The sequence below is a fragment of the Colletotrichum gloeosporioides genome (assembly GCF_011800055.1).
Source record: "Colletotrichum gloeosporioides strain Lc1 chromosome Unknown consensus_74, whole genome shotgun sequence".
Lineage (NCBI taxonomy): Eukaryota > Fungi > Ascomycota > Sordariomycetes > Glomerellales > Glomerellaceae > Colletotrichum > Colletotrichum gloeosporioides.
This window is the reverse complement of record NW_025544719.1, coordinates 151,162-177,430: the sequence shown is the minus strand read 5'-3', so window position 1 is coordinate 177,430 and position 26,269 is coordinate 151,162. Positions and strand designations below refer to the sequence as shown.

At 53.4% G+C, this 26,269-nt stretch overlaps 7 protein-coding genes across 7 annotated transcripts; 5 read left to right on the top strand and 2 right to left on the bottom strand.

Moving 5' to 3' along the window:
* Positions 1-1,343: 1,343 nt before the first annotated feature.
* Positions 1,344-2,614, top strand: GCG54_00003412 (Ceramide very long chain fatty acid hydroxylase SCS7; the record flags this gene model as incomplete). Its single annotated transcript, XM_045403485.1, has 2 exons — positions 1,344-2,167; positions 2,224-2,614. 2 exons carry the CDS (start codon positions 1,344-1,346, stop codon positions 2,612-2,614), a joined length of 1,215 nt encoding a protein of 404 aa, XP_045259673.1.
* Positions 2,615-3,684: 1,070 nt separating this feature from the next.
* Positions 3,685-5,552, top strand: GCG54_00003411 (RNA-binding protein rsd1; the record flags this gene model as incomplete). The annotated part of the gene is made up of 4 exons (XM_045403484.1): positions 3,685-4,364; positions 4,414-4,725; positions 4,778-5,242; positions 5,294-5,552. The coding sequence occupies 4 exons, from the start codon at positions 3,685-3,687 to the stop codon at positions 5,550-5,552; spliced, it is 1,716 nt and encodes a 571-aa protein (XP_045259672.1).
* Positions 5,553-7,779: 2,227 nt separating this feature from the next.
* GCG54_00003410 (uncharacterized protein) lies at positions 7,780-11,057 on the top strand (the record flags this gene model as incomplete). Its single annotated transcript, XM_045403483.1, has 5 exons — positions 7,780-8,466; positions 8,629-9,063; positions 9,119-10,225; positions 10,310-10,535; positions 10,591-11,057. 5 exons carry the CDS (start codon positions 7,780-7,782, stop codon positions 11,055-11,057), a joined length of 2,922 nt encoding a protein of 973 aa, XP_045259671.1.
* A 64-nt stretch (positions 11,058-11,121) lies between these two features.
* Positions 11,122-11,369, top strand: GCG54_00003409 (uncharacterized protein; the record flags this gene model as incomplete). The annotated part of the gene is given in 2 exon segments (XM_045403482.1): positions 11,122-11,271; positions 11,283-11,369. The coding sequence occupies 2 exon segments, from the start codon at positions 11,122-11,124 to the stop codon at positions 11,367-11,369; spliced, it is 237 nt and encodes a 78-aa protein (XP_045259670.1).
* Positions 11,370-12,419: 1,050 nt separating this feature from the next.
* GCG54_00003408 (uncharacterized protein) lies at positions 12,420-13,769 on the bottom strand (the record flags this gene model as incomplete). Its single annotated transcript, XM_045403481.1, has 2 exons — positions 12,420-12,681; positions 12,739-13,769. 2 exons carry the CDS (start codon positions 13,767-13,769, stop codon positions 12,420-12,422), a joined length of 1,293 nt encoding a protein of 430 aa, XP_045259669.1.
* Positions 13,770-19,991: 6,222 nt separating this feature from the next.
* GCG54_00003407 (DNA repair helicase rad15) lies at positions 19,992-22,798 on the top strand (the record flags this gene model as incomplete). The annotated part of the gene is made up of 8 exons (XM_045403480.1): positions 19,992-20,008; positions 20,068-20,118; positions 20,177-20,394; positions 20,442-20,695; positions 20,747-20,863; positions 20,913-21,243; positions 21,296-21,393; positions 21,443-22,798. 8 exons carry the CDS (start codon positions 19,992-19,994, stop codon positions 22,796-22,798), a joined length of 2,442 nt encoding a protein of 813 aa, XP_045259668.1.
* Positions 22,799-23,054: 256 nt separating this feature from the next.
* GCG54_00003406 (putative phospholipase) lies at positions 23,055-26,191 on the bottom strand (the record flags this gene model as incomplete). Its single annotated transcript, XM_045403479.1, has 2 exons — positions 23,055-24,957; positions 24,978-26,191. 2 exons carry the CDS (start codon positions 26,189-26,191, stop codon positions 23,055-23,057), a joined length of 3,117 nt encoding a protein of 1,038 aa, XP_045259667.1.
* Between the last annotated feature and the right edge of the window lie 78 nt (positions 26,192-26,269).

Sequence of the window (26,269 nt, the reverse complement as noted above, 5' to 3'; positions counted from 1 at the left end):
GAGAACTCTACCCCGTCTACTGTGTCCATCTACCCAAGGTACGAAGTGTAGAGGCCTCACACCGCATCGACATCCTTCATCCTCTAGATGTTTGCCCAATCCACGACCCGTCCAACAAAACCACAAGGTCGCAGAAGCATTTCCTGCACGGACCCGTCAGCCCGGGACGATCCAGCGGCGCCGACACTCGGCTGCGTTTGCATTGCTGTGACCTGGAGGCTCGGTGATTATCGTCGTCTAATGGCACGGCCGAGGCGTGCTCTTAGCGTCGCCATCTCCCGAGTCCCGTCTCAAAGGTCCAAACTGCCATGCAACTCTTTCTTCTGCCAATGCCCATCGCCGTTTGCCCTCTCAGAATCCACCATATCCACACCAACTTTTGCAGATGCTCATTGACATTTCATTCACCATTTGTTTCTGCGAACCCACTCCCGTCACCGTCCATTCCCTCCCCTCATCCCTATGTCCCCGGGCCTCCGTACCTGTACCTGTATCTGTCTGTATCTGTACCTGTACCGGCACCCTTACGAATACCGCTACTCCTGCGCACTCACACCCCCCGCCGCTCATTGCCCGTTCGGGAACGTGTTCGACTGTTGCTGAGCTGAGGCAGGCACAGCTTTTCACCAGCCTACTGCGTGGCTCCTGGTGGGAATCTCGGGGTTTGCATCCAAGCAACACAGTGCAAAGTAAACCCTTAAGGATGAGAGGGAGCAAAATCGAAGGAGGAAAAAAAAAACGCCAGAGGTTGTCGAGCAGTGGAACCACAAATCGGCTGTCCAAGCTTCCGCAAGGTGCCAGAGTAACGCCACCACGCCGTAAATTTTCGGTCTAGAGAGATTGGCAATCGCGTAGAGAGCTTCTCCCTGACCTGCCCGTCCACTCATCCCCCAAAACAAACGCACCCCCTAATTAATTCTTCCCCCGTCACCGTTCGTCTCTCACCACCCTGTTCCACCGAACCTCAGTCCCGGCCTCTCTTGCCTACCTCCGGCCCTCCCGGCTTTTGGCTCCTTTTTTTCGCATTAGATCGCCTTTTATCTGTACTATACACACCTGTCAAGGTGCCACGGTTACCACCTTAATACCCTCTCTCTCCCGCGTCGTCGCTTCTACTCTTGCCCCTTCTTTTTCCCCCCTCGCCAGCGCCTGCGACTGACTGCCTGCTGCGACTCCAAACTGTCCACTCTCTTTGTTCTGCAACCGCTACTTTGCACTCCGTCCTGTTTGGACTCGGCCAACCGCTTAACTACCTAATCGGCCGTCGCAATCAGTCTGCATCAACCGAGTCGTTTCGCCTCCAGTCCTCCGTTGCAGCCTATTCACGATCGCCACCTGCAGCTATGCCGTCGAGAACTCTCCCTACCTTCACCCGCGCCGAGGTCGAGGCCCATAATTCGAAGAAGTCCTGTTATGTCACGATTGGCAAAAATGTCTACGACGTTACCGACTTCGCCCAGGACCATCCCGGTGGCGCTGACCTCGTCTTCGACTACGGCGGCAAGGACATCGAGTCCATCCTGCGCGATCCGACATCCCACCCCCACTCCGAGGCTGCGTACGAAGTTCTCGACGACTCCTTGGTTGGATTCGTCATTTCTCAAAAGTCACTCAATGGGACGGCCAACAAGCCGAACGGGAAGGCGAATGGACATGTGAACGGGAAGGCGAACGGCAACGGCAATGGCGCTGCCAAGACCCAGGAGCATGAGGACGAGCCAAAGATCAACGAGAATGGCGAGCTCTGGGATGGTGAACGGTGGGTTCATCCTCGAACTGGCATGGCTAGTGAGGAGGATTTGAGCAAGGAGACGGATTACACCAATGACTACAAGAAACACAAGTTCCTCGACTTGAGCCGCCCACTGTTCCCTCAGATCTGGTATGGGGGCTTCAGCAAGGAGTTCTACCTTGATCAGGTTCATCGCCCTCGCCATTACAAGGGCGGCGAGTCTGCACCACTATTCGGAAACTTCCTCGAGCCCCTTTCCAAGACGCCTTGGTGGGTTGTGCCTGTGGCGTGGCTCCCCCCAGTTGCATACGGTACCTATCTGGCCAGAGAGGGCATGGACAGCACCTTCCAGGAGGTCTGCTATTGGGGGCTCGGGTTCTTTCTCTGGAGCTTGATCGAGTACATCCTGCACCGCTTCCTCTTCCACCTTGACAAGTAAGCGGCCCCTATGATATGCTATGCAATTCCAGCTAAATAACAGCGAAAACCAGGTGGCTTCCGGACAACCGAGTTGGCATTACCATGCATTTCCTCCTCCACGGCATCCATCACTACCTACCCATGGACAAGTATCGCCTCGTCATGCCGCCTACGCTTTTTGTCGTTCTCGCAACGCCGTTCTACAAGCTGGCTCATTGGGTTTTTTCGTACAGCTGGCACGCCGCTACCGCTGTTTATTGCGGAGGCATCTTTGGTTACATCTGCTATGACTTGACGCATTACTTCCTTCACCACCAGAACTTGCCGCTCTGGTACAAGGAATTGAAGAAGTACCACCTTCAGCACCACTTCCTTGACTATGAGCTTGGCTTTGGCGTCACCAGCCGGTTCTGGGATAGCATTTTCGGCACCGAGCTGCCTCCCATTGTCAAGACGCAATAATTCATCGACCAACGTTCATACATCTTGTCACGATGACGATTCGGGGGACTATTCTAATGCCCAAGAGAGCGACTTTTGCTCATTCTTTATCAACATGTGCCCCCATGTATATACGCTCGCAGGAGTGCCTAACGCAGTAACGGGGTCTTTTCGCCAGGCGTTTTGAGGAGACGGTTTCAAGGTGGTTGTCGCGTATTATACCGCCCCGGGCAGTTATGATACCGCCATGGGAAGAGTCGTCATCTTGTCATGGCGACTGGTTCAGTACAGAGTATTTTTGAATGATACCACAATTCAGTAGGCCATGCCTTAATTAGAAAAGCACGTTCTACAACTTTCAAACCATGTCCTTGGCCACTACCGCTGCGTTGACAGGCTTGATATCTACCTCTAAGCGAAAGTCCAGTGCCCCAACCAGCGGGGCAACCTTCGCGACGCCATGATCGCAGCTCACGGCGAACCGTTAAAGCGGACTAGTTCACGGGCAGTTGTAAAGGGGGTCTGGTCGGGCCTCCAGTTGGAAGTTAGTTCGACAACACAAACACTTCGGAAGCATGGGAGGATGATTACTCTGTATAGTCACGTGACTTATGAGATCCTATGCACAGGGTTGACCACTCAGACCGTGCGGCTCGGTCTGGACTCTGGTCGATTGTTTAGGCCTGGTCGCTTACCTTAGGTAAGGCACCCGAATGACCGTAGCCAGTGCTTGGCAGGGTAAGTACGAATAGGTAGGTAGGTACCTAAGGTAGGCACCTGGGGAACTACCAGGTGCCTCAGGTGCCTTAATGCTTGGCCAAAAGTGCCGTAGTCCCTAAACCCGACTCATGAGCCACGCCTTGCCTGCCCGCCCAAAGGTTTTCTGGTGAATCCGCTGCGCTAGTCACTTCTGACACGAAGCCAGCCTCCCCCATCCCACGGAATCTCGTTGTCTCCTTCCCCCTCCATCATCACTGCGACAAAACTCTGCTCCTGGGCCCGTAGAGAACAGCTTCCCCATCGAAACAGGACGAAACAGGACGAAACAGGAAACATAGTCGCCTTTTTCTCTGATCACAGTTCCAGTCAACATGTCCGGTCTAGACGTAGAAGCTTTGCTTGACGCCACGGCGAAAAGCTCGACCGAAAGCAAGCCAAAGACCACCGAGGTGGAAGATCGTCCTAATGGAGATCGCCCAGAGCGCCGAGAGCGCGACCGTGGCCGCGATGGAAGCCGCGACCGCGACTACGATCGTCGACGCCGAGACCGCGACCGCCGCGAACGCAGTTCGACTCGAAGCCGCCGTGGCACACCGGAAGAACACAAGGCATCCACCCCTCGGAGCGACGCTGGCAGCCACAAGAGTAGGCGGAGAAGCAGAAGCCGCGATGATGACCGCCGTCACTCACGTCGTCACAGAGGAGATGGTGACTATTACAGAGGCGGACGCAGGCACTCTCGTTCTCGTTCTCGCTCACCCCACCGCTCTTACCGCTCGTCGCGTGACGACCGTGACTACCGCGACCGTCGGGATCGCTCTGATCGCTACTCTGGGGACCATCGCCGGGCAAGGGACGACGATCGTAATGAGAATTCCAAGCGTGAGGCAACACCACAACTTACTGAAGATGAACGGGACCGCCGCACTGTCTTTGTCCAGCAGCTCGCCGCCCGTCTTCGCACTCGCGACCTGAAGGCATTTTTCGAAAAGGTCGGCCCTGTCAACGAGGCCCAGATTGTCAAGGACCGCATCAGCCAAAGATCCAAGGGGTAGGTTTTCACTTTGCACTGGAGACCCAGATACTAATGATTCATCCAGAGTTGGTTACGTTGAATTCAAGAACGAGGAATCTGTCACTCAAGCTCTTCAACTTACTGGGCAAAAACTGCTAGGTATCCCTATCATAGTTCAGCTCACAGAGGCCGAGAAGAACCGCCAAGTCCGCAACTCCGAGACCGCTACCGGCGCACACCCAAATTCGATCCCCTTCCATCGACTCTACGTTGGCAACATTCACTTCAACGTCACCGAACAGGATTTGCAGGCTGTTTTTGAACCCTTTGGTGAACTTGAATTTGTCCAGCTCCAAAAGGATGACAATGGACGCAGCCGAGGCTATGGTTTCGTGCAGTAAGCTTTTCGTATCCTTGCCCCCAAATTCCCATGCTAACCATTTCTTCAGGTACCGGGAAGCTAGCCAAGCCAGAGAGGCACTCGAGAAAATGAACGGGTTCGACCTTGCTGGTCGTCCGATCCGTGTTGGCCTCGGAAACGATAAGTTCACCCCTGAGAGCACTGCCAACATGTTGCAGAGATTCCCTGGCCAGAACCAAGCGTACCAAGGCTCTGCATTCTCGGGTGCTGGCGGACGTGGCCCGCAGACATCAGCATTCGACCGTGCCGGTGGACGAGACAGCGAAAAGTCTGGTGGTGCCAGCGCCCTGGATGACACCGATGTTGCCGGAGTCAATTTTAACAACTACAGCCGTGATGCCCTGATGAGAAAACTTGCCAGGACTGATGAAGCTTCGAACGGAGCAGATGAGCGACAGGTTCTGAAGCCCAAGACCGAGATTAAGCCCTTACCGGTCAACGTTAGTATGGCTAGCCGATGCGTTGTGCTGCACAATATGTTTGACCCCGAAGAGTACGTTCCACCACCGTCAATCCAGGATAACTGATGCTGACTCGATGACAGGGAGGATGGTGACGACTGGGCCAAAGAGCTGGAGGACGATGTGCGACAAGAGGCCGAAAAGAAATATGGTCGTGTTGTACACATCGCAGTCGACCCTAACTCCAAGGGTGACATCTACCTCAAATTCGATAAGGTCCAGGGCGGCGAGAACGCCATTAGGGGTCTCAACGGTCGCTACTTCGGAGGCAGGATGATCGACGCGTCACCTGTTGTAGATGCCGTCTACAGCAGTTTGTTCTCTCGCACACGAGCGATCTGAAAGCTAATTCATGGCCTCGAAGAAATATTGTCTAGGATTCCTCACTGTGAGTATTGGTACACATGATCCTCAATTTCTCTTTCTGACCATACTATTAAGGCGACGCTATGCGGCTGCAAATAGATCCCCGAGGCAGACAAGCCCGCTCTGGTCCCCATCGAAGGCCACCAAACGAGTGGTGGCCAAGTCGCCGGCGGTCTGGCCAGAGAGCAAAGGTCTACCCATCATCACCACAGGAGAAAAGATCGACACCACACTGATTCTCCAGCAGAAACACGTTACATTACACATTCGATCGCCAACTACTTATGGCTGATTCTGTACCTTAGGTTTTTTTCTTTCTTTCTTTTACCCTCCATCGCCCTCCACTACACGTGGAGCAGGTATCAGGCTATTGTGTTGGCGTCCGGGTAAGGTTTAGGGAGGCATAGTTCAAGTCAAGTTTCACGTATTAGAACACGAATTAATAGGAAATGTGACACATATCTCTTGACAAAGTTGCAGATAGAACTGGTCCCTGCGACCTGCTGAGCATTCTCCGCCTCGACCCTCGTGGGTGAGATTGCGGCCCTTGATGAACCTTCCTTTGTATGTTTCACAGTCAGATTTGGTTTTCTATCAAAATGTGCTTCATCTCTTCTTTCTGTGCGTTGTTTAGTATGAGCACCCACTATCTTCACTATTGCTACATGTTTTTGTATGTCTCTTTATTAAATTGCTTGCTTCACTTGCTTATTCTGAGCATCGCTTTCTGAAGGACTGCCGATCTGCCAGCTTCTAAAGAACAGACAGTGTTTGTGTTTGCTGCAGCACTCCATGGAAAAAGTACTTGTAATTTCATGTCCAGACCTGTACACCTAGTACAGAGTGATTAATAGCACGCTGATATTCATTCCTACACGTTTGTTCCGCAAGTTGGGCACAAGAAAGATCTCATGTAGTCAGAGCTCCTGCCTGTTTGAATGGTTGTTGACGTCCTCCATCACCCACCTCATTGTTCCCTTCCCTCCTCCCTACCTTACCCCCCAATATAAGTCTCTCCTGTTATTGCCTTCTGTGCCCTGAGACGAGGATCCACGCTCTCGCAGCAAGTCTTCAGCGCCAGCAAATACAATCAAAAGTTTCCATCCGGAAAGCGTGGCCTGTTGGGAAACGTCGGCAGTGCACTCCTGGAAGAACAGTACAGGTTTACCCTGCCTGCCGCCGTAGGTTTGCGCATTTTGCTGGCCACTTTGCAAGCAATAGAAAATCTCAAACTTCGCATACGTACCTTTGAAAGGGTTTGGAGAGCAATTTGATCGATAAGTCTCGCCCCTGCCCCCTAGTTCGATTGTGCTTTCCACGATTGCCCCCAAGACGCCTGGCATAGTCCTGGTACTGGCTTCAGGGCGATTTCGATCAGCCTCCTTGGACCTCGGCTACCCTAGCAAGATTCAACAATAGCATTTGGGACATTCGACCAACAAAACCTAACCACCCGAAACGAAGGTCTTGTGTGCTGGACTCGGCACGCGAGCTCAACTTGTATGTATGTTTTCTTTTCTGTGTCAAAAGCCTCAGTCTTCCCTGGCCTCCTTTTCATTCCTCCAGATCCTTCTGGTAGAGGGCCATGAGGCATGCTGCTCTCTTGCCCTCTGAATTCTTTGCTTTCATATAGTGTATGGAAGGAACCTATCTGTTTTTGCCAAAGGGCTTAAAAAGAAAAGCTGGAGCACTCCTATTCCTCTTGCTTTTATCCGTTCATTAGGGTTGGATATAAGCAGACAGGAAGGTGTGAGGTGAGCATAACATTCTTGTCCTCTCGCCTTGGCTAAACTTACTTCACATCAGTTTGGCTAAGGCAGGCGAGCTACCAGAAGCTTCATCTGTCTCTTCACACCCCCTTTCTACTTTTTTTCTTTTTCTTTCACGTCTGGTAAGTGAATTTGACACAACTCCCGAAAAGGCTAGCGTCAGTTGTTTTGTCTGGAAGGCGCGCCTTTCTTTCTCTACTTCCCCCTCGCTATCTCCCTCCATCCAGAACTCCAAAAATCAACAATCTCTCACCTCCCACACGTGAGGTTTTTTCCCAGCTGCGTCCCTTTTCCCACCAAGACACCCTTTGATTACCTTCTTTCCGCACATCGTCATTATCGTTCTTTCCCTAGTGGTTATACCGTGCTATAGGATCATCCGTCCTATCCTCACGGCGCCCACGTTGCGACGGCCACAAAGGAAGGAAACCAAAATGGCTGACTTGAGACATAACAGCAACAGCTCCGGAGAGGATCGAGGAGGTGTGCGCCTTTCCGACCACTCACCTCCTGATAATTCTTCGTCGCGCCAGCAGCACCATCACTCAACCCCAAGCTCATCGGCCAGTACTATTGTGTACGAGAAGTCGCCTCCTGACGTTTTTGGCCCCGAACTTTGCCAAGGCAGGGTTGGCCAGCTCTATCAACAGGACTACCATCAAAACTATCAGCTTCCTGCTCCACCAGAATTCCATACTACTCCCAGCCAAGGAAGTGCCAAACGCGGCGGTCCTTCTCGCTCGCAGAATTCAACCAGCTTTTGTGCGGGTAAGTTGTCTATTCGCTCCGACGGCACAATTTTGGCAACTCCTACCGGTCGTCCAACTGCCGAGCCTTCCTCCGCTGGATATCGGCCGGCCTTTGCGACGCCCCAAAGCGGCTTTGGACCAACCCCTCCTGCTGTCAAGGCACCTGGCAATACTCCCAACGCTCCTTACAGCGAAGTTCGTCGTGCCCAACGAGCTCTTCCTACCATTTCCGAGGAGAAGGGAAAACTTGCAGCAAACAATCTCGCCCACTCCAAGCCAGTTGTCGCAGAGATGGCTGCCCACTGCCAGATCGACGGCCCTTTGGCCGGTCCTATCCGAGACAATCGCCGTTCTGAGCTCGCCCGAAACCACGTATGTCGACTTCCCCTTCTGGTTGCTACCTCTTCCTGATTTACCCACCCTCCCCTCTTCACCCCCTTCGGATTCCAAGTCCCTCACTGTTTTGCTTTTACGTCTCGAGTACCCCGAACGTCGTTCTTGTTTGAAAATATGACTGATTTTTGAGATGAACAGCCGGCCTGGATTCCTGCCCGTCAGGTTCAGGCGGGTATCATGACCACGCAGCAGGCCATTCGCCGCACTCCCGGAATCCCCAGCAAAATCGCCAACGATCTTTGCGATGGTCTTCAGAAGTATGCACAAGATGTCAACAACATGCTTCGCCAAGCGATCAACGAGGTCGCTGACTATCGTCTCGATATTGAGTACAACGAGAAGGTCCTTTGCTCCACGAAGCTAGAGGCAAGTATCATGCTTGAGGAACGCGACAACCTCAAGCGTGAATATGCCGAGCTCCAGAGCAAGCATGATGAGGTTGAGAATCGGCTCGCTTGCTATCACGTGGAGACTGAGAAGTACAAGAACAAGTTGCGCGAGTATCAAGCCAGACTTGATCATGAGAACAACGAGGAAGAAACCACTCAGGAAATCATGCGGGAGTTGGTGGAGGTATGTGCCATTCAGAACTGTCCAATTTGTAAACCAACTAACAAGTGAATCTTAGACTGTCAAGGAGTTCTTATCTCGTCCTACTTCCCAGTGGCTGGTTACGCGAAACGAGGAAGGCTCACCTGGCAAGGTTATCACCGCCCTGAGCGCTTCCAGTATCGCTGCCTTGGAGCAGCAGGAGAATGAGATTCCTCGCTCTCAGAATGTGCAGAAGCAGCTGGTTCCGACACGCGCTACCATCAAGTCAGAGCACAGTGAGACAATGCCTTCTATGGACAATGCGCTGCAGCCATTCAACTACCAGCAGCAGCCATCTCAAATCTCCGGAATGCCCGATACATCTTCTCGCCACGGGCCACCCACTTGTTATCCCGGCATGTTCAGTCACTCTCGTCGCCCTACCGACAACAGAACCACTTCTTCCGCCGGTTGGACTCGTGCTTCAAGTGGTGCTTCTGTGCAGCAACAGATGCCGCCAGCTCGCTCCTATTCGCGATCTGGAGATGCTCGCAGCTCTTTCAATGGTGGTTACAAGCAGCCAAACGAGTTCGGCCTCTCTGGTAGTTATGGTGCTCAGTTTGCCATGCAAGCTCGCCCTGGTACTGCCATGGGTCATCGAGGATTCAACCCGCAACACTCTTCTTTCCGTCCCAATGCTCCAGAGTTTCATCCCGGAAATAGCAGCAGCAATGGCGGTTTTGACAATGCCGAAAGCTCCTATAGCTACAGCTATGGACCTGGATCAAGTGCTGGCTCTCGTCGTGGCCTCAACACCAGGGCTGACCCTTTTGAGAGCCCAACGCCTCGCTCCATTAGCCGCACTGGATTTGGCAACCTCGAGGGCCCTTCGTCTGGCTTCACGGGGGCTTCTCCTTTGATCCCGAGAACCCCTGGTTTCGGCTCCACTCAGCAGTATTACAATAGTGCTCCCACCCACCGTGGTTCCCAATCTCAGCAGAATCACCCCTCCAGATGTTCGGGTCAGAACTACCACGCGGCTGAGTACAATCACGGAGGCTTCACCCCTGGCCCCCTCGGCCATGGCAGCAACGGCAGATCAGTCGGTAAGCCCGCGAGTGTTACCGGGACCTTGACTTCTGTACCAGCTTTCGGCCAAGACGACAGCGGCGATACCGAGCGCTATGCTCGTGCCTTCGAAGGGGTTTGGGGTCTGGCCCGGAGCTAGGTGCTCCGATTTGCCTCCTCAATCGACCCAAGTGTCATGTTGCATCTCTCGGAAGTTCAGATTGCGCGCTACATGACTACGCTGTACTCTCCTTTTAGCGAACACCAAGCCTGGTCCTACATTCGACAGCACATGAACGACAGCATGACCCGCGCTTGTCTCATCTCTCGCGCCATTATCGACTTGCTTGTTCATCGCATCTTCGTCTTTGAGGCTTGGCAGGGCTTCTCTGTTGACGCTGATCGCCAGATTGGTGAGATACGCTATGAGATGAACAACCTCCCTGGTAAGTTTTCAGCCTTGCCTGCTACTTGATATTGACGCTGACTTAGAAGTCACAGCCGGCCAAGGCGGTGCCCTCCAGGTTTGCATTGACCGTGTCGCGGCGATCGTCAACTCATGCATCAACCATGAGCGCTACGACGCCTATCGCAGCCACCGTATCGAGTACTTCCAAGCCGAATTGCGCGAGATGCTCGCTCCTCTCATACTGCCTGAGTCCGAGGGTGGCCCCAACTTGGATGATGCCGATGATGCTCTTCGTGACATGATCGAAAAGGCCTGGTCCATCTCTGCGAAGATGTTCACGTCACGCTGCACCTTCGAGTTTCGCTTTCCCGATGCTGGCTCTCGCTTCAGCACTCAGACCATGGTCGGCGTAGCACCCAACATTGACCCTCACATCCTGCAGGCTGAGCACTGGCGTGTTCAGTTGGTCGTCACCCCTGTCATCACCGTTCGCAACGACACAGGCGCGACTATCTCAGTCGCTTCCATCACAAGCGCCCACGTCATCTGCATGAAATGATGATAGCGTTCTCACAATTGCTCTCTCAATTCTCTCTTTATTCCAGCTTGGCGACCTCCACGGAATGATTCCGACCTTCACGGCGGAGCGCAACCTTTGGGGCTTGAAAGCATGTATAATCATGAGGTTCACGAAATTTACGACTTGCGCTTTCCAGTTTTTGCGACGGGCCACTCGTTGGTCATTAATGACGAGCAGGCTGATGGGCTGCTTGGTAACAGTTAGGTTGAAGAAGAAGAAGTGGCAATTCTCATTGGAATCGCGGTTTGGGTTGAACGTGTTTGGGGACAGACGCTCCTCTATCTGGAGTGACCGACGCACTTGGTTTCAGGATGGTAATGGCCACGTTTTTTTCTTTCTTTTTCTTTCTTTTTCTTTCTTTTTCTTTCTTTTTCTTTTGTTTTTGCAGAGTTCTTCTTGGAAGGGGGGAAGTTCCGGGCTTCTGTATCGACGATCAAAAGGATATGGATGACAAGGAACCGGATGGAAATGGAAAACGAAGGTAGCAGAGACACGATTCGCAAAATAGTATCCAGAAAACTCCATTGTTCCAACCTGCCGTGATTGTACAGTACACCGACTACTTTTGTCAAAAGCATGATAATATACGCTCGTTTCCGGTGAGTTTAGGTTTGCGGTTTGCGCTACCAAATGGAGCCACTCGGGTGCACAGGTCAAGATTTCAGTTTCTATCCATTCTTTCAGAGACAAACCGCCTTACCCCGGGGCGGAATAAGACGGACTGTCGAGCGACTAAAATTGAGATAATACCTTGCTGGGATGGAAGGAGACAGGCATGCAGGATACCTAAATATCCAAGGAAATGGTAGGGATGAGGCACCGCGTGCTCTGATGCGGATCTTTGAGGCACATCTCATGAGCGAGTAGGGCTTAGACAGGCTACGGCTTGGGTGCCGCTCACCAAGCTGGTTACTGTCATCGTTTAGCCGGTACCAGGAACTTCTCTAGCACTTCAGGATTCTGAGGCCAGGGATATGTCGTGCCTTCACTGTTGCGGCACCGATGAAGCTGGGTCATTCTCGGAAAGTCTCGTACGCGCGTACAGAATCTCAGTATCGGAGCGCACGAGACGATGTCCTGCGCAGGGCGCCGTTTTGGATACTTGCTGCTGTGTGCATTACGTCATTTACCTCTGCAGTCCTTCATTATCGCCAGCCCACTACCAAAACGCCGTTGCCTGCAGGTATCTACCCTAGAAGATGGTCCTAAATCCATCCCAACCTCCCATATAATGATACAGACATGTTCTTAATATATACCATGCCACGTGTTATATAGCTTGCGCACGCATGTGTGTTCGTTCGTCGTACTTCCCGTAACTGGCCTACACCCTGCCATACATCATCGTGGCCAGTGGTCGCTGTGGACGGCGTCGCTCGTGCCCGACATGACACTCCTACCCCTGCTCGAGGAGGCCACCGGATGTAGCAAACCACCGTTGTTGCCCATGGGCATCGTTATCGGCGGTAGAGTACCTTGGCCTAGACCCATCGGATGCATAGACCCTCCCATGTTACGGTTGACGCTCATCCCTTCATAGCCATCGATACGAAGGTCACAAGTGCCAACGTCGAATCGCTTGGAACAACCGTCTTCCATGTGCCTGGTATGAAGCTCAGTATACGGTCCCCTGGAACATGATTCTTGCACTTCAACTTACCTCCGAAGGGTGTCTTTGCGAGCAAACAGACGACCACAGTAGTCACACTTGTGGTTTCGCTCCTTCATGTGAACGCTCTGGTTGTGCCTCTGAAGGTCCGTCTTCCGGACGAACTTCTTGTTGCAGTCGGCAACTGGACAGGGAAATGGGTACTCTCTCTTCTCGTCATGCGTCTCCAGGTGGGCTTTGTAGTTGTAACTACGACTAAACAGTTTTCCGCAGCCCTTGACCTCACATTGGTAGTTGGCGTCCGCTACGGTCGTCATCCGCCGCGCCGACCTCTTTGGCCGATTCGGTTTGATCTCCGCGCGCTTTGAGCCATGATGACTGCCAGATGTACTCGAATCCCCCAATGGAGTTTGATGTTGGTAGTAATGTTCGGCATCCAGCTCTGTCTTGGACCATGCAGGAGAGCTAGTGTCTGACAGATAGGCCTGATGTGGGCTTGCATACTGGCTGGGCTCCGTCATGTACGGGACTTGCATCGAGCGTGGTGACGGGTAATGGGAAACATCGATTCCGGATCCGTAGTCGTTGGTGTTTTCCATCTTGATCCTGGGACCTGTGGGGTGGCCGCCGCCGTGCGGGTAAGAGAACGAGCTTCTTGAAGAAGACGGTGCTGGCGAGCGTCCGGTTACATCTGCGAGAGTATGCGGTTGGTTGACAACCGATGACGGTTGTGAGGGTGGCGGCGGGTACGTCTCAGATCCATACGGGGCTGGGTCATACTCAGAAAAGGGATCGTATTCTGAGGACAGAACGTTTGGAATGGACAGTGAAGAAGAAGCCGGTGCCATAATGTTGGCCGAGGTCCAGTCAGCTGTCGTCGCGGGATCTAAAGGCGGTAAAGAGGAATCGGCGTCGGGTGTATGTCCGAGAGAGCAGAGTTGGCCAGCAGCGTACAAAGAAGCAAGTTTGTACTGCTGAGTTGCGATATCTGGGGATGGATAGTCCAGGGAGGATTCCGACGGGCAGTAGGTGTGAGTTGAAGACGCCGGAGACCTTGTTAATGAGGGTGGTGTGAGGTCCATGACTGGCGTGGGCGGCACCCTTTTTTTGTTGGCGTTCTTGTGTTTCCCTTACCTCCCCCCGGACGCTTTGTTGGACGCAAAAGATGAACTTATATACCAACAGGGCTGTTGGAACAAGACGCAATCAGGCCCTGAAGGGGGGTGGAGGGTGCTGAGTTGGGACTTGTTGGAAGGATGCGCGTGAGTGGGAGGAGTGTGTGGATAGGACGGATCGGGGTGCGTATCTGATTGGCAACCTTGCCCAGGAAGGCTGAAAAGCAGGAGGTAAGATGGGGAAGGAGGCACTTATAAAGAACGAGCTCGAATTGGGGAGAGGAGCAAGACAAGGCAGCAGGACGACAAAGGACAGGGGCAACTGGACTGTACCTTACTTTACCTTACATCCGACGAGCAACGGAAGGTAGGCAAGCAAGTAGTCAGGCAGTGTGCTGGGAAGGGAACGCAAGAGAGAAAAAGAGAGGGCGCGGGCGCGTGTGTTGGGGCCAAGACAAGGGAAGGAAGTAAGGTAAGCCAGGTACGGTATCCGGAAGACGGGAAGAAAGACCCAGTTTGCCTCGTTCTGTAGGGGACCCAATGGGGGTGGGCAAGTTGACCGGGACCACACGCGATGACTTTGATCGTCACTTGCAGGGTTGATCAACACACAGGAGGGAGAGATGGACAGAGATACAAGGAAGCAGGGCAGACCGCGAGCGCTTCATACATTGCATGGGGCAGACTGGGCCAATTTTTATACAGACCTTGGGACGGGACGCCCATCTCTTTCTGCCTGGTGATACATGAGAGCAAAGCGGTTCAGTCGCAGAGCAAGGTAGTATGGGCAATTTAGGGTGTATGTATGTGTATAAGTTTAGCACGGGTGAGATATACGGTAAGGGGGGTAATTGAAGACAGCCGGGGGCGGAGACTGACAGCACAGAAGGTATTTCCGGCATCATAAAAAGAGACTTGCGTACGTGCCATAGAGTCAGAGAAGCAGAAGCAGTGTGGGAGCGAGATAGAGCAAGTGAGAGCAAGGCCAAGATGGAGAAAGACAGAGCCAGAACGTCGATAGCAACAGGCAATGCACGGTAGCCCTGTATTACGTGCAAGGTGATGGAGAACATGGGGGCAGGGTGGGCAGCTGGACGAAATTGGTGGAGACTGGAGTAAGATGCTGCTTTCTGAGAGGGTCCAGCATCCAGCAGGGCAAGGGGACATTTGATTTTGTTGGAGCAGCGTGTTGGAACATGTTGGTGGTGGTGGTTGGACCGTCCCGCGAAGGATTCAACCAGCCCGGGATGGGTGGCATTGGGGGCCGCTGCGAGAGGTGGAGGAGGAGAGTTGGAGCGAGGGGTGTGCGACGAAGAAGAGGAGGACATGAAAAAGGACTGATGAGGGTGCGGAGGTTTGTACAGAATTCAAGTCTGTCTGCTATTAGGACGGCTGACATCTGAGAGGAGGTTGCAGTGGGATGAAAACTCTGAAGCAACATTGCGATCAAGGTCGAGTATGCGTCCGTGTCTCTTTTCCTCCTCATCTGCCTGTATCTGTGTCTGTGTCTGTCGGCGCGGTGCTCGTGTTCTTCCTCGTCTGGTTGGTTTAGCAAGTCGACGACCCTGGCTCTTGTTTGGCCGGGCGTGTTGTTGGTGGTGGTTCTAGCCGACTTGGGTGAGTAAGAACAGCTTGGTGGTACGATAAATGCTTGCACCAACGCAGCCGATGCACATTCATCCGTAGGGTTCCCGTGCCATGAGTGGCCAGTCCAACAACTTGGGAATGAAAGAGGGCCTTGCCTGGAGACTAGACCAGGATACTGAACGTAAAGCCCTGGCCGTGGACGAGCCCTTGGCCGGTGGCCCAGCATCATCTGCGCCAGGGGTCCGGCGAAGGGAAGGGGCGAGAAAGACAGGCGGGCAAGGGGAGTTCGGATACAGAGAGGAGAAGGGTCGAAAGGCTGTGAGAGGGCATTGAGCGAGAAGGGGATGGGATGATGTGGGTTGTGACAAGAGCAACAGCGAGGGTGGAAATGGAAATGGAATAGGTAGGTAGGTAGGTAGGCAGGCAGGCAAGGTGACAAGCCGCGACAATGCCAGAGTAATGTCTGTGACGGACAACCAACAAGACTTGTTGGTAGTTGGAAGACTGACAGCCAACCGTTTAATTAAGACTCGCCGGGAAGCCACCCAGACCGGAGAGCGCCCATGCTTTGGGTGGAGCCCTATCGATCGATTGAGCCACATCGGCCGTGGTGGACACCAGGGGAGGAGCGCAGGACCGGTGAAGGTACGTACCCCGCAGCTCACCTACCTAGTGTGAGGCCCTCCTGTCACAGTCACTCACCACCCCAGTCACCCGTCGTCAGTCGCCAATCGCCAGTCATTACCTACCTACCAATCTACCTACCTTGGCGTCAGTGCGGATAGTGAGCACCGAGACTCCAGCTGCCTGGTCCTTTTAACCAAGCTGCTGCGCGTGCTGTGGGTAGGGCAGCCTAATGACACCTTAAAGTGACATGCAAAATGCTTGCGTTACCGCGCCCGTTGCAACTCTCCCGTCTCTCTCACCTCACCTCGCGAACCGGCGAATGACGGGCCGCACTTTAAACTTCGTGGCATTACCTCAACCTGGCTCGTCGCTCAAAGTACTCCCGCCGTCTCTGAGGCTGGTGGACCGTACAAATCGTTCACAACCGGGCGGAATACCTACGCAGCGAGAGGAGAACATTATTTCACCTCCGTCTTGCCTGCTTCACCCAATTGGCCGCCAACCGCGCCAGCGCGCCCGTTTCCGAGGCGTCAACGTTGAGCGTGGGATGCCTGTGGCCAATGACGCCGCGTTGCTCTCCCCCCTTTTTTTGTGAGATGAGCTGTCTCTGAGCTGCAGTTTCCGAATCTGAGCATCCATAGGGCAGGCCAATCCACGGAAGCCATCCAAAAGGTCCTTAGTCTTGGTCTTTGGGCTGAAGCGGCAGGTCAGAGTTGGGGTCGCAATGGGCCCTTGGTGTGCAGTGCAGTGCAGTGCAGCCCAAGGTACAGCGCAGTACATGGCAGGGCTTCCCAAGTCGGCCGGGCACACTGTGGGGTCAGTCGCCGGGCTTGCCTCTATGTCGTCTCTCTTTCAAACACAGACTCCCTCTCTCCCTCCTCTTTGCCCATCACCCGGAATCATCATCATACACCTCGTGAGAGGAAGAAGGAGGTGGCCAAAACCCGAGCTAAAACGGGTCGACGTCGTCGTCTGTAAAGGTTCCAGAGAATGGCATTTTAGACGCTGCATCTGCCGTTTCACGGTGCTATCCCACCCAAATGCTCAAATTAGCACACAGCCCTGCAGAGTAAGCACTGGAGATGCGGATACGACAGATTCCAGGGTCATGCCGTGGACCTTACCGCATCGCATCGTATGTGGGCAGTATCTCAGAAATCCATCACTGGCAGAAACATCTTTCCGTAGATAGGCTGGATAAGATGGGCAGAGTCATGCATTCGCCGTGCCGTCATAAGCACATATAGGTACATTCCCATAATCGTCAACACTTCCTGATCCAGGGGCCGTGGAGGAATCGCCGCATGATTGCGGCACAGACAACGTGGTTCCTGGAGGCCGGAATGCCCCTGGAGCAAGAGTACAGATGGGGCAGAGGAATCTGCCTCAAGGCCCGTCATCTTCCCATCTTCAACTTCGACTACGTAGCACGGTAGCATAAGATTCGACAACCTACGGTGCGTGCACACTTTGTATGCGTAGTGTGTTCGCAGTGGCTGTTCTCTCCGCCGTTGGCGCCCGTCTGCCTAGGCCGTTCTCTGGCTGGCTGTTCCCAACGGTGTTGGCGGTTCGGTCCATACCCATAGCACATTGATCCCAGGCCAGGACCCTTACGGATACTGCAACGTCGCAAGGTAGGTAAATAGGTAGTGGAGGAAACACAATCACTCCAGCGGCCACCATCCCTCCCATTCAGCCCTCATCTTCACCTGTTGGAAAGTCAATCTCCATGGAGTCCTCATGCAGCAAGCAAGGGGCATGGTGATGGTGGTGATGCAACCAAGAGCGCCCGACGAAGATTGAAGTGTTTTCTGTGCGATTCCTTTTGGTCTTTTGTTCGTGGCCCCCAGAACATCCTCTCAAACTTCCGGTGATTCTTGAGGTGATTCTTGAGGTGATTCTTGACTGCAACGACTGGGACGCATGTTGCTTTATCGCGGGTGCATGTAGTTATTAGATGTCTGCGGCCGGACCAGACCGGACCTCACCTTGCAGAGCCTCTGACTTGCATGCTTCCTACTCCCTCGACCGACTCCCGTCTGTGGCGAGGGCATTTATCGCGGCCCTGCCCGTGCCCACCGGCTCGTTTCCTCTGCTCCCTACGCCTTGTCTTGCTTCCATCTGGTTGAGTGAGCGTATCCGTCAAGCGCTAGACGCACTAGAATCCAAATAAAACTGGCCCTACGAGACCCTGCGATCTCCCACCCCCAACCAGCCACCGGCGTCTGTACGCCCACGAAGAAATACACTACTGCAGAGCAGGTGTAGAAGACTACGAGAACATCCCTGTATTCGGTCGGCTTCCCTAGGAGCCGGAGCAGGGGTATCTCTGAAGCGAGACCGCAGTCGGGCGTAACCTGCGCCATGGTGGGCTGGAAATGGGGACTTTGGCAAAGTAAAAAAGTACTGTGCTTTTTTGCTCATTCCCCGTTGGTGGTGCATGTGTACTATGGTACACTACTACTCCGTAGTGTACCTCTCACTCTCTATCCGAACTCGCAAACCATGTGTCTGGAGCCCGTCGGTCAGTCGGTGTTCAACCGTTTCTCGGGCAGGCAGGCGGTCCCGCTCGTCCCATGGCCTGCTTCTTTACTTTCTTGGTTTCTACGTCAAGGTAGCTGCGATGGGATGGGACGGTCCCGCCTGTGTACTTGTGCGGATACATGTGCCATAGATGCGCTCGCATCAGTCACACCGGGATTTTCCAAGCCAGACCATCTGATTAAGTGCTGACTACCGCGAAGGATTACTCGGTCACAGGCGTGTACAGCATCCATTTGCGAGACGGCCATCCCAGCACAGTGAGTCTACTTACTATGTAGCAGTTCCTATGCTTTCCCCGCGGCGGCCGCCCTTAGACCCGGCCCCCAATCGCTAGTCGGCGGATCAATCCCGCGCAGTCCTTGTAGGCGCCACCAACTCGTCGACTTATTGGCTGTCGTAGGCGAGTCGTCAAGGTAGAGCGTAGCATCTGAAAATGACCTCAGTCGAGAGACTGCCTCGCGGGCTGTGAATGCTGTGAAATCAGTGAACGAGGCCCGGTAGGCGCGTGATGCGACGAGATTCAAGAGTGTCGATGGCCAGGACATACCAAAGGCAATGACGGAGCACTTGATCTTCCTGATCTTCGAATAACCCTTGACTGGCTCACTTTTGGCCTCGGCCTCTCTCATCTTATGCCTCCATTTGTCGTCCGTATATACGGTAAGCATACCTCGCTCGTCACCAATCTTACCTGAAGACTGGGAGATATGTAAGGTCGTGGACTTCAGATTGTCTGGAACATTTAGGGGCTCGCAAGGCGAAGAAAAGATATGGCTGGCAAGGTTTCCGTGTGTTGCTTCCAACGGGCCCGACGGCCCCCGTTGCATGTGCGTGTATATTGGTGCCTTGGGTTGGCAGACGGAGGTCATCTGCAACTTGCTAGATCATTAAGTTGGATGGCTCCAAGATCAGCTATCAATAGTTGGGTCTCTTCTCACCGAGGTCAGCGTGTTTCACACCGACAATCGCACAGGTGAAGGTGATGGCCACCGAAGGTCACGTGAAACCGCGACGCTTTGGCTCCACAGCTCCCCCTGCCTGTTCAAAGGCAAGAGCTGTCTCACGTCACCGATTTTCAGGCACAGCACAGCAACGCGCATCACATTTTTCCATTATCGCGGATCGTGACATGCAGAAGACTGGCCAGAATAGCTGGCACTGATTCACCTAGCTGCATGCACTATTCGATTGCTTGAATACAGCAAACCTGCCAAAATTTCTGCTTTTCTTGCCTCTATCGTGGTGGGCCTTTCGCTCAACCTCGACCAACCACCAAACTCCACCGCAACTTCCACACCCGCCGAGTGTCACATCGTCACCCATATCCTTCCCTCATCTTTGACAACCGTCCCTTCCAATTTTCCAAGTCTCAGACAGAGCTCATCAAAGTGTAGCTGATCGGCGGGCTTTGGCCCCCTTATCGCCTTCACAATGAAGTTCTTCATCGAGTAAGCCTTGGTCGACCTTCCACGGACCTCAAAACACACAACTAACATCACATTCCCAGTGATCTGCCAATTCTTTTCCCATACCCTAGGATCTACCCTGAGCAGTATGCGTAAGTCACCACGCTCCGCAACCTGAGCCCGATGAGTGCTGACTTCGTTGGCGTTTAGCTACATGTGCGACCTCAAGAGTGTGTTCGCTAGACATTGCCCCTCGAATATCATACTTCTTACTGACGAGTTGATTCATCCACTAGAGACTCTGGACGCGGGTGGCCACTGCGTCCTAGAGATGCCTTCAGGAACAGGAAAGACGGTATCGCTGCTCTCACTTATTGTGGCCTATCAACAACATAACCCAGAGCATCGCAAGCTCATCTACTGCTCACGTACGTCTGAATCCTCCAGAAGCTTTGACTATATCTAAACATATCAGGTACCATGTCTGAGATCGAAAAGGCCCTCGCAGAGTTAAAAGCTCTCATGAAGTACCGCGCTCAAGAGCTTGGAGAAGAGGAAGAGTTCAGAGGCCTCGGGCTGACAAGTCGAAAGAACCTGTGTCTTCATCCGTCAGTCAAGCAGGAAAAGAGCGGTGCCATCGTCGACGCTCGTTGCCGAAGCCTTACGGCTGGATTTGTCAAGGAGAAAAAGGATCGAGGCGAGAATGTCGACCTATGCGTTTACCATGATGTGGGTGTTGCTTCAGTCGTGGCTTCTCATTTGGCTAAAGATTCGGCATAGAACCTGGATCTCCTCGAGCCGCACAACCTCATTCCAAATGGAGTTTGGACCTTTGAGGGCCTTCTTAGATACGGCGAACAGCACAAGCAGTGCCCATATTTCACTGCAAGACGCATGGTAAGGATTGAGAGATCACTTTGTTGTTTCTTGTGCTGAGCACGAACAGATGCAATTTTGCAACGTCATCATTTACTCTTACCATTATCTACTTGATCCCAAGATCGCAGAGAGAGTATCGAAAGAGCTCTCAAAAGACTGCATCGTCGTCTTCGACGAAGCCCACAATATTGACAACGTCTGCATCGAGTCCCTAAGCACAGATATCACCGAGGACTCTCTACGAAAAGCAACAAGGGGCGCACAGAACTTGGAGAAGAAGATCTCGGAGATGAGAGACACCGACCAGGAGCAGTTGCAGAATGAGTACCAGAAGCTTGTGGAAGGATTGCGGGATGCCGACGAAGCGCGACAGGAGGACGCATTCATGGCCAACCCAGGTATACGATGCCCTGACTTCTCGCCTCCTCATCGTTCACTGACAATCAGCAGCCTTGCCAGACGACTTGCTGAAGGAGGCGGTACCAGGCAATATCAGAAGAGCTGAACATTTCGTGTCTTTTCTGAAGAGGTTCATCGAGTATCTCAAGGTGAGCAACTCTGACAGAAACAGAAAGCCGGATGTTAACGACGTACCAGACACGGATGAAGGTCAGACACACCATTTCAGAGACGCCTCCGTCTTTCCTTGCTCATTTGAGGGAGTACACCTTCATTGAGAAGAAGCCTCTGCGATTCTGTGCCGAACGATTGACGTCCTTGGTGAGGACTCTCGAGCTCACGAATATTGAAGACTACCAGCCTTTGCAAGAGGTAGCTACCTTCGCGACGCTGGTAGCAACATACGAGAAGGGGTTTCTCCTGATCCTAGAACCATTCGAGTCGGAGACAGCAGAGGTGCCAAACCCTGTCCTGCACTTCACTTGTTTGGACGCCGCAATCGCAATCCGACCCGTTTTTGACAGGTTCAGTTCTGTCATCATCACTTCAGGAACGATCTCCCCTCTCGAGATGTACCCGAAGATGCTTGGCTTCTCGACCGTGGTACAGGAGTCATATAGCATGACGTTGGCTCGAAGGTCATTCTTGCCCATGATTGTGACACGTGGAAGCGACCAAGCGAGTGTTTCCACGAGTTTCCAGGTCAGGAACGAGCCTAGCGTGGTGCGAAACTACGGCACGCTGCTGACCGAGTTTGCCAAAATCACCCCAGATGGCATGGTGGTTTTCTTCCCCTCCTATCTCTACATGGAGTCCATCATCAGCATGTGGCAGGGAATGAACATCCTCGAAGAGGTCTGGAAGTACAAACTCATCCTCGTCGAGACACCCGATGCGCAGGAAACCTCGCTGGCGCTGGAAACGTACCGAACGGCGTGCTGCAACGGTCGCGGCGCCGTTCTCCTGTGTGTCGCTCGAGGCAAGGTCTCTGAGGGTATCGATTTCGACCACCAGTACGGCCGTACTGTGTTGTGCATCGGCGTGCCATTCCAGTACACTGAGTCCCGAATCCTCAAGGCGAGACTCGAGTTCCTTCGCGAGACGTACCGTATCCGCGAGAACGACTTCCTGTCGTTCGACGCCATGCGACACGCTGCCCAGTGTCTGGGTCGTGTTTTGAGAGGCAAGGACGACTACGGTATCATGGTACTGGCCGACCGCAGATTCCAAAAGAAGCGAGTGCAGCTGCCCAAATGGATCAACCAAGGTCTTCTCGACGCCGACACCAACCTTAGCACCGACATGGCCGTTAGTAGCGCTCGCCGCTTCCTCAAGCAGATGGCTCAACCGTTCCGGGCTAAGGACCAGGAGGGTGTGAGCACATGGAGCTACGAGGATTTGATGAAGCACAAGGAGAAGATGGACCTGGAACGGATCCAACAGCTTGAAGCTGCCGGGGTTGATGGCATGCAGTTGGGAGCTGACGAGGGCGACGAATACGGCATGGACGACGACCTCGATCAGGACATGATGGAGATCGACGATGGATTCTGAGGTTCTCGATGAGCCAGCTCATTGACCCCAGCTGTTACCTAAGCTGGAGCCCGTCAGCGTCTGGATGAGAAGCGAAAACGGCCATGTACATTAAGTGTTTTGTCTAATAGAAACCTAAATCTGGTGCTTCATCCACGATCCTGTCGCACTATCTACGCATCATGCGAGAATGACTTTGTGTCACGACTCTGCGTCTATGTTTGAATCTTGTAAACCTCGTTTCATATCATCCGCCCATCCGTCCGCCGTAAGTCGCCTAGTTAACGATGATCCTTTTGGTTGCCTTCTGAGCCCTCATGGCGGGAATCGTGTGTTGTCTCCCAGGCTTCCTCCCAACCTCCATGCACAGCATACGAATGAAATCCTGGCTCGTCCAGTAGCACGTATGGGCGCTCAGCATATTGAGGTACTGGATCTCCAGAGGCCCACCGCCATATCTGAGATAGTAATCAATTTGGCCATTGTCGTTCAACAAGTACGCCTTTCTCTCTGCAATCTCCTCACGCGTAAAGTCGTGTACCTCCAACTCGAGCTGTGACGGCAAACGAACGACGGAAGGCTTGAGCGTGGCAGCTGGCTCGATGGTTGCGGGGCTCGGGGTTGCGCCTGGCACGAGACTTCGCATGGCGTTGCCAACGTACTTGAAGATGGAACTGGTGGTCGAAGGAACATGAGCCGTCTTGAGACTTGAGGCATACACCGGGTCGATTGTGCCGTTGAGTAGGTAGGCGATTGGGTCCTCCTTAGCCAGCACGTTGTAGATGTTGTCTACCGCAATGCACCCGAACCGGCCAACTTGTCCCGTAACATCCGGTGCGTGTATGTCGCTCGGGTCAGCGCCAGGTTTGACCCGGCCACGCCTAGGTTGGAGCATGCCTCTCTCGAGAAGCAGGAAGAATCCGGCCGGGCTTCCGACGAGGAACAAGTTGTTGGTGTCAAACTCAAAGAAATCAACTCCTGGCAATTTGATGGACATGTCCAATCTAGGAACTCGTGTGGGTTGTCGGGACAAGATGTCAATCGCCATGGCACTGCCAAGAGAATGCCCAATCAGATGGACACGCCCTTTCTCAGCAAAACCAGGGTTGTTGCGACACCACAGCCGGTATACGCGGTTAGCCTCCGTAACAAGCGCCTTGATCATCTTGCCCTTGTGATGAGACATGTAGAATGGAATGTCGAACATGACATCAGAGATCATGCTTCTCACGGCCGGGATGCTACCAGGTTCGATGTCCTTGAGACTGAATCCATCAGGCACGTGGGTTGCCTTGTCCTCCTCCGTCATCGGGCCACCGTCTTCGAATGACAGAGTGTGGCGCCAGTTTATCGGAAGTACCATGATTCCGTTCTGGTCGTCTCTCAAGACTCCCTTAACCACGGGATTGCACAGTTCCATATTGACTTCCCGGCGAAATGCGTTGATGGCGTGCGTGAAGTGAAAGCTTTCGACTCGCTCAGCGAACTTCTGCCCTATGCCATGCACAACCATCACAAGGTCGGTAACCTGGCCCTGCTCCTTTTCTGCCTTACAAGCTGGACACAAAACGTCCCGCCCGACGCTTTCAGAAGTGTCGCTCGCAGGAGATTCTGACTGAGAATTTGGGTCGCGCCTACCCTTCTTGTCGTGGATGCGTTCCCACGTCTCCCGATCGAAGCCTCGAACTACAGGGATGCCTATAGTCATTCCCTTCATAATTTTGGCTACTGGCCGTCTCCCATAGTAGGCCGATGGTTTTAAACTGGGTTTCAAGAGGAAGGCTCTGGAAGCGTCCTTATAGATGACATGGTAGCTGGCGTAACTTCGATGCGGCATCGTACTGGAAGACTTTGGAGTTGGATCGACGGATCCTTCAGCCGCAGCTTCTCCACGATAGCAGCTAGCAGCACAGAAAGGGTCCGTTAAAATTCGGGTGTCTGGGACGGTCTGCTTGTCGCCATCGCTCATACTTTCCACATCCTCCGGCCAGAGACGATGCGAGACTTTTTCTTCGCCGAGCGGACCAACTTCAATCGCACAGCGAAGCTCATCGCTCCAGGTCTCAGTATGCGGTTGCAGCTCTCGGTATCCAGCTTCTAGTTGATTCGCCACTGCTGGCGGAATTGGAAGCATTGTATCTCTAGGATTGCTGTCAGACCCAGCCCACAACCAGTTGAATCTTGATAAACATTCACGAACCTGTAGAACCATGTAGCACGGAGTACTACGGCGATGTCATTCACAGGGGACCAGTAAATCGGTTTCATCTGTAGAGCAGGAATGGATACCATGTGAAGCCTAGATACGCCAACGACAACGTCAATGGCTTCTCTTCTGTAGCTCGCGTCACTCAGCGTGGCGATTTGTAATGTACTTGCCCTCGGCCTCGTTGGCTCTTGTGCTTTGGGCGGAGTTCGCATTTCGCGTTCATCTCCATTGGCATTATGAGTCTCGATAGGGGGGAATGAACTACCAAAGGCGTCTGGTGGTCTTTGCCTTATTCCCGCTCTGACGAAAGGCTTCCCGGATATCCCATCGTCCACAGACGGCCGAAATGAGGTACTCGTGCCGGGGGTCGATGGGCGAGACGCTTGCTCACTCGCGCGCGAATCAGACCTTGGTCTCGCTTTGGTGTCAGCCCCATGTGTGATCCCGTCCTTTTGAGAACGAGACAATTCATTGGCGGCTTCACGGCGGGGGCTGAAAGAGCCCACAATTCCCATTTGTCTTGAGCGCGCCGAATCTGCTCGAGGCCTCGAGGAGGGAACGCTCCCGGCTGTTGACCGGGAGTCATCGGCGGCTGGATTTGTACTAAGTTGACGTCGCAATTCCATCATGACCTCCTGAACGACATTGTCCTGGCCCAGGGAGGATTGCTGTTTTCTCGCAAGGGCACAAAATGTATTTTGCAGTTCGGTGGACACGTCAATAAAAAGGTCGGGACAGCAAACTGTAGCTGGAGTGTCGGGAAGTGTATCCAAGTCTTCGCCTGCGACTACGGATGCCTGAAATATCCCCCCATGCTTTCGGCCATGCTTGGCGGCCAGGTGCCGAACCAGAAGCTCTAGCTTTTTTGTGTTCGCCTGCTCAACATCAGGACTCAGGGTGCGATTCCGTACTAAATGCTCATGAGCTTTTACGTTATCCTCGGAGAGGAAACTGAGCCAGGCCTTCTCCAGAGCGTTGTTGTCGCCTAACGAAAAGGGACGAATTTGACCTCGAGTAGTCCGCGCATCGGAAGCACCAGCGATCGTGCCAGGCGACAAGGGGTCGTCTATTGGCATGACCGACGAGTAGAAGAATTGCGCGGGAACAGGGGGCACACCGTTGTCCTGCTCGGTCGGGGTCGGGTGCGCCACGGGAGTAAGGCGACACTTGGGGCCGTACGTGTGTACTTGTGCCGGGGTAGACATCATGGTTTCTCCTCAGTCAAGCAAGCAATGTCTGTCTGTTGCGTGTTTTGGTTTGACGGTGGCAGGAGTCGATCGCTG